This window comes from Pundamilia nyererei, unplaced genomic scaffold (genome assembly GCF_000239375.1).
Source record: "Pundamilia nyererei isolate P.nyererei 1_Seehausen unplaced genomic scaffold, PunNye1.0 scaffold00003, whole genome shotgun sequence".
Classification (NCBI taxonomy): domain Eukaryota; kingdom Metazoa; phylum Chordata; class Actinopteri; order Cichliformes; family Cichlidae; genus Pundamilia; species Pundamilia nyererei.
Genome location: NW_005187404.1, coordinates 9,021,149 through 9,027,747, shown reverse-complemented (window position 1 = coordinate 9,027,747; position 6,599 = coordinate 9,021,149). Strand labels below are relative to the sequence as shown.

Sequence of the window (6,599 nt, the reverse complement as noted above, 5' to 3'; positions counted from 1 at the left end):
GCAAAAAAATCACGGTTTTAATAACGCAGTAACGCAGCGTTCCTACGGGAAAGTAACGGTAATCTAATTACCGTTTTTGCAATAGTAATCCCTTACTTTACTTGTTACTTGAAAAAAGTAACGAGTAACGCGTTACTGCCCATCTCTGGTCTTGACTAATTATTATTATTATTATTATTATTATTATTATTATTATTATATGCCTCTCCTTTTAAATTGCCATGTTAACCTGAAGGATATCATTATTATTATTATTGTTATTATTGTTATAATAGTTTAATATTTAACTCATTTCAAACAGCAGGTGATCAGTAGTACCAGTACCAGTAGTTTGTTACTATATTTAGAATAAATTTTTAAACTTACCAAGGACTAACACAAATGGTTTAAAATCATTTTAAGGCCTAGTAGCTGAATGTGATTAAAGCTACCAGCAAGCTGACTGTACTACAGAAGTTAAATGTAGATTGAATTGTATCCATATTTAGTAATTCTGTTTGCTTTTCCATTAGGGAGCGAGGTGTGGAGAAGGTCTGAGATTCAGGAATGTGTCGTGCTTTGTGTCAGACGGTTCAGGTCGACAGGATGGTAGTGCGGTGGACGATGAACTGTGTGGAGATCTGGAGCCCTCAGTAGAAGGAAACACACAAATAGTTCTGCAGGAACCCTGTACTGTACCCTGTCCAGGTAGGTTGTTGTTGAATCCAACAGCCTCTTTGTTAATAAAGAGCAGTCGCTTGCTGAGGTAACAGTAACTTGTCTGTTACTATTGGACCCAAACCCAAGACTATTCACACAAGTATTACAGTTAATGTGCTTCACTATTAAATACACGGACTAAATTGTTGATATTGAAAGAAATTCTGCTGTGCTGGTTTTAAATATTTCATCATCTGATGGATTCTGACTTTTGTATGTAAATAAGGAGCCTTGCTTACACACAATAGTTAATCACAGAATTCTGTGCTAGGACGTTTTCACATTATACATCACCCCCAGATAATGTCATATCCAGTTAAATTCCTCTGCATAGTTTGGATAGTTTTGACCTTCAGTTCTATCTTGACGTTGTCCTTCAGGATATGACTTTAAATTAGCATATATATAAATACTATAACAGGAAAAATTGTCTCAGAATGATGGTAAAAAATGTCCATTTGTTACTTCTTGGGAGGATGACTTTATTTGAGCTCTCTTTTCCTGTCAGTTCTAGTGCTGTTACTTAATGCTAATCATTGAATCTTTCTCTGCCATGAGCCGCAGAGTTTAGTGCAAAGTAAGAGATGATATTCAGCTGCAGGTGATTTACCAACATAGATCCCTTGAAGGACTAAAATGAACCAGAAATGCCTGATTGACAAGTTTATTTTTACAGTGGGTAAATGTCTCACTTTTCTAGCATCTGCTCTATAATCTCTGCAATGTGTCATGGTCTGTGTGCGGGCAGGCAGAAAAGAACCCAATCGCAGACTCCAAAACCCAAAGACAAAAGCTGAACTTAAACAGCTTTATTGCTGTGCACAAACTGAACTGAACTGGGAATACAAAAACTAAACTAGTAGGCAGGCAGACGGAACACACAGCGAGGGAGGATGGTGAGCAGACGTTAACGATGCGACACTGACACAGAGAAACACAGGCCTTAAATACACACTGGGATAACAAGGGCATGAGACACAGAAGGAGAGCACAGCTGGGACTAATCAAAGCTGACTAGACAAGGGGAAGCAAAACCAGACACACTACACACAGGACAGAGACTATCAAAGTAAAACAGGAAAAACAACACCAGGTATGCACAGACACGAGCTTGACACAAGACCTCAGACATAGCAACAGGGAGGGAACACACGGGCAGACAGAGGAAGCACAGAACCAAAACATGAAGAACTCAAAGTCTAAACCCAAATACATAATCAGAATAAACCAGAACATAGTATGATAATAATGATAAACACAAAACGCTGGGTCAAATGACCCAGGACCCTGACACAATGCCTCCTCGACACACGATGACTTCCACTATATCAAGCAGGAAAAATGAGACCAGCTGTTTTGATTTCTTTAGTAAATCAGTTTGCAAACTTGATTTAAAGATTCTCCTGGAAGGAACCCCCAGAAATAGGTATAAATATTTAATAACCACTGTATAGTGCCTTTCTAAACATTATGGATGGCTACCATAATGCTCATTTTAAAGAATGTATAATGTGTAAGATTTGTGTGCCATTTCATTCACGTTTTATTTTCCTTTAACTAGCTTAATATTACATTTTAACAGCACATGATATAATCTCCCAAAGCCATGAATAGGCTGTGGATATGCACTTATCACTTAAAATTTAACACTTAAAACTTTAATTATGGATTCTTAATTATGGACACTGTGTTTATCACTAACTTAGTTTTTACATCATACAGTGATGTTGCATTTTGGTTTACTGATTAACTGATTTCTGTTCTGTAGGAGAGTGCTACTTGACAGACTGGACTGTTTGGAGTTCATGCCAGCTAAGCTGCATAAATGGAGCTGACCTGGGCTTCGGTTCAGTCCAAGTTCGATCCAGAGCCGTGGTGGCCCAGGATCCAGAGAACCTGCTGCAGTGTCCAGAACAAGAGCTTGAAGCACGACCGTGTACAGGTCACAATAGTCCCGGTCAAAGGATGTTTTTTAATGTGAACTGCAATTAATTCAGACATTTAAGCACTGATATAGTTTTGCCCCTTTTCCTGTTTTTTTTCTTACACTAAGAAATGTAAGTGTAAGCTACACAAAAAATAAAAGTGGTGAAAAGGACCGACAATATTCATATAATTTATATAATTTAATTTTAAATTAAAAAAACATTTTTTTTAAACAAAAACATCTGATTATATCCTTTCTGTAGACGGTGAATGTTTTGATTACAAGTGGAAATCTGGACCGTGGAGAGGCTCGTCTCGGCACGTCTGGTGTGAGCGTTCAGATGGTCTCAATGTCACAGGTAATAAGAACGTGTTTACTGAGTGAACAAATGAACTAAATGAGCTACAGTCTCCCTGTCAGTTCTTTTTTCTTTTCCCAATTCAGTGCCTGTTCTTTAAAACCCTCGATTTACTGAATGCTCAAATTGCCATTGTAGACCAGTTTACAGCCTGATCTCAGACAGAGCAGATGTAAATGTGAGTGTGTGCATGAGTTGCCGCAATAAATCTTTGACATGGGGATTTGCTCTGTGATTAGCAGGGTGACAATGTGCATAAGCTTTCCTAAAACAGTCTTCCCCACAAGCATTACTGGAAAGAGAATTTGAGATCCAGATAACAGATGTGTTTCAATCCCCAGCAGTGCCACGGTGATGATTGAAGCCTACTGTCCATCACCATCAGCACTTTGCATCCACTTCTTTTCCAAATAGCCAATTCATTCATATTTTTGTATACATGAAGAAATATCAGTAGATCTGATGCTCCAGATGCTGTGCTGGCCCTTGCATCTGTGATTGGCACAATGCACATTGTTATTCCCTTTTCATAGATTTTTTGCTTGTAAGCAGTGGCATTCCTTTCATGAATATTAATATTGATTTCTCCTCCAGAGCCCACAACCTAATAAATATTCAGTAGCCTTGCTGGATCCCCATGCTTTTGCAGACTTGCATTTTTTCTGTCAGTGTCAGTTGCACACTGTCTACATCATTCCCATTACTTTATTCTAAGCATCATTAGACCATTGCTGACAGCTGTGTCCGCAAGCCTCCCCAGGCACTGCCTTTGAACCCACTGGACTACACCCCTCCCCTGCAGCTGAGCCGCAAAGCCACATTCCATTGGCACACAGCCCCATTACCCAACTCATGGCCTACTCACGGGCATTTTAACATAACATTCAGGGGTGGCTGTAGCTCAGATGGTAGAGCAGGCTACCTATTAAATGGGAACCAGATGAGGATTGGTGGCTCAATCCTCATCTGCTCCAGTCTGTATGCCAAATATCCTTAGGCAAGATACTCACCCCAAGACGCTCTCGGTGCATCCATTAGAATATGACTGTGTGTGAATGTAAGATAGAAGCCCTTACATAGAAAGACCACTGAGAAAAGTGCTTGTGTGAATGGGTGAATAAGGCAAGTTGTGCAAAATGTTTTGAGTGCTCAGTGTAGAAAAGTACTATGTAAGAATCAGTCCATTCAATGGCTGCTGTTTCGTCTATCTGGGGTGCACCTGCCTGCCTCCCAGTTGGTACCCCATATACTGTACCTCCTTTCATCTGACCACACACTTCCCGCTGCATATGCTCTGCCCAGGTGTCACTGTGGATGATAACATATACAGATAGGTGGCAGCCTGTGTAGTGTGCAGACACAGCACCTGCTGGAAAGTGGCCGAAGCGCCAGCAAGCTGAAAGGAAGGATGACCAGTTGGTACAACCCATACGGAGTGGAAAAGGCCGTTTTCTCCTTGTACTCTGGAGAAAAGGGAATCTGCCAGTAAGCTTTGGTCAAATCCATCAAAAATCCATAGACCCATCTTTCTTCAGCCAATTCCCTCTGAACTCTTTACGTTTTGTGTTCAGGTAACCCGTAGAGCTGTGAAACCAGCACCACCCCAGGGTTAGTCTCAAAGTGGTGTTCAATGAGAGCGGTGCAACTGGGCAGGGGAGACAACAGACACACAACATCTGCTCTCTGGGCCAATGTTAGAAGGTGGTCACAAGGAGAGAGGTGGGAATGGTTGAAGTTGGCACCTCCGACCCCAACTCATCTCTATCCTTTACCAATCTAACAGGAGAAATGGATTCTCCCTCTCTCCATGCTTTAAGGAGGTGGTTAATTTGTGTGACCCCTGTACGACCACAACACTTCATAGTCAACACGCCCCACTTGCCACTGAGGTCCAGGACATACTGAATTACTGAATATGGAGGGTGCTGGGAGGCCACCTCGCTGCAGCTTCCCAGAGCCTCTGAGTTTAGTCAAAGGGGCGATCACACGCTTTCATCTGGCTCTCCAAGGAACTGGCAGCGGTGATCTTTAGAGGACAGGCCCAGATGATCCAAAATCACAGACGTGCTTAAACTTGCCTTGCGATGCTGGGAGCAGCTACAGAGCCCACTCTTCCACTGGCACACCTTGGCTGCAGCTCCGAAGATATCCACAAAGGATCATGCGACAGGTGTGACAAATCACTTCGGGAATTTGGTCAACACTGTGACAGGATTTGTGCTGCTGGGAAACCTGACACAACCTGAGAGGTTCTTGGTTTATTGCAAATAACTTATACTTGACAAGGAAGGTGGAAGGCTATGAAAACAACGCAAGAGACTATACAAAGTAAACCCTAAGTAGATTACAAAGACAAATAAACAGAAACTCAAATGAAGAACTAAGGCTCAAGATATTAAAAAAAGATATATAACTCACTATAAACAATAAGCAAAAAAAGAACCAAACAGAACATCAAACCTCTGGTTTGACCTTTTGAACTTTACTCCACAGGTGGATGCCTTACAACAGCCAAACCAAAGGCAGACCGATCGTGTAACCCACCATGCACCAAGCCACAGTCCCTGTGCACAGAGGTGAGTATATGATGAAGTCAGTTCATTCATTTTTCTTACATCTGTGGTCAGATCCAATCTTCAGCTTCCACTGTGCCACTGAGTAACTGTCCAGGTGGATTTGAGACCTATCTAATAGAGCGATTTTAGCTCCATTGCCAGGCTCTACATTCGTGTGAACAGCTCATTAAACCCTTCATGCTAGAAAATAAAACTTCCACCTGCTTTTTGAATATAAGATTCAAATCATACATCATTTGAAAAATGAAATGCTTATGCTTACAAATATTAAATTCAGTGTAGATGACAATCATTACAGCATGAGCAGTTTCTCATTCTGATATAGTTGGAGACAAGCAGAAAACTAGCCTGCTGTTTGCTTCATAGTTGTATTATTTTAGAACACATCATTATTGCTTCTTACTTCTACAAGTAAGCCTGCAATCCAAGAGCAAAGCTCTCTATTGGGATGATATGAGGTCTTTAAGATAAGATGTTTATGATTATTAAGGACCTTGAATATGAAGAATTAAATTTGATTCTGGGTTTAACAGGGAGAACTGAAGAGAATCCAATTTGGGGGAAATAAGGACTCTCTCTATATTACCTGTCAGTACTCTTGCTGCAGCAACTCAAAGCTTTTCAGGCAGCTTTTAGAACAACATGATAATAATCAATTGCAGTAGCCCAGCCCAGAAGTAATAAATGACTGAAGTAGTTTTTCACCATCACTCTGAGACAGGAGGTTTCTTATTTTCGAGATATTGAGACATTTGATAAGAGAAGCTGTTAACAAATTGTGAAACTTGAAATGGCATCATGATATGTGACTAAATCTTACATGACTTGGACTTTTGAGTTGTGAATGGCTGCTGTTTTATTTCTGTTTTTTTTAAACCTTTAGAAATGTGATTGTTTGAGGTTATTCATGTTATTCAGTAGTTCAGGTCAGTAGGTCATGCTTCTACAGTACATCTTATTAATTACTCATGCAGGGAGCATTTTTATCCCAAAGGAAGAGATTCTTATTTACCAGATGTCCATGTGATTGGCTTCGAAA

The 6,599-nt window shown here is 40.5% G+C and overlaps 1 protein-coding gene across 1 annotated transcript in view; it reads left to right on the top strand.

The window, feature by feature from the left end:
- The window catches only part of LOC102210847 (thrombospondin type-1 domain-containing protein 7A-like), a 184,011-nt gene that overhangs the window by 154,140 nt on the left and 23,272 nt on the right, over positions 1-6,599 (top strand). The window contains exons 18-21 of the mRNA XM_013910474.1: positions 513-687; positions 2,468-2,641; positions 2,889-2,984; positions 5,478-5,560. Coding sequence (XP_013765928.1) covers positions 513-687; positions 2,468-2,641; positions 2,889-2,984; positions 5,478-5,560 — 528 coding nt within the window. The remainder of the gene's footprint in view (positions 1-512; positions 688-2,467; positions 2,642-2,888; positions 2,985-5,477; positions 5,561-6,599) is intronic.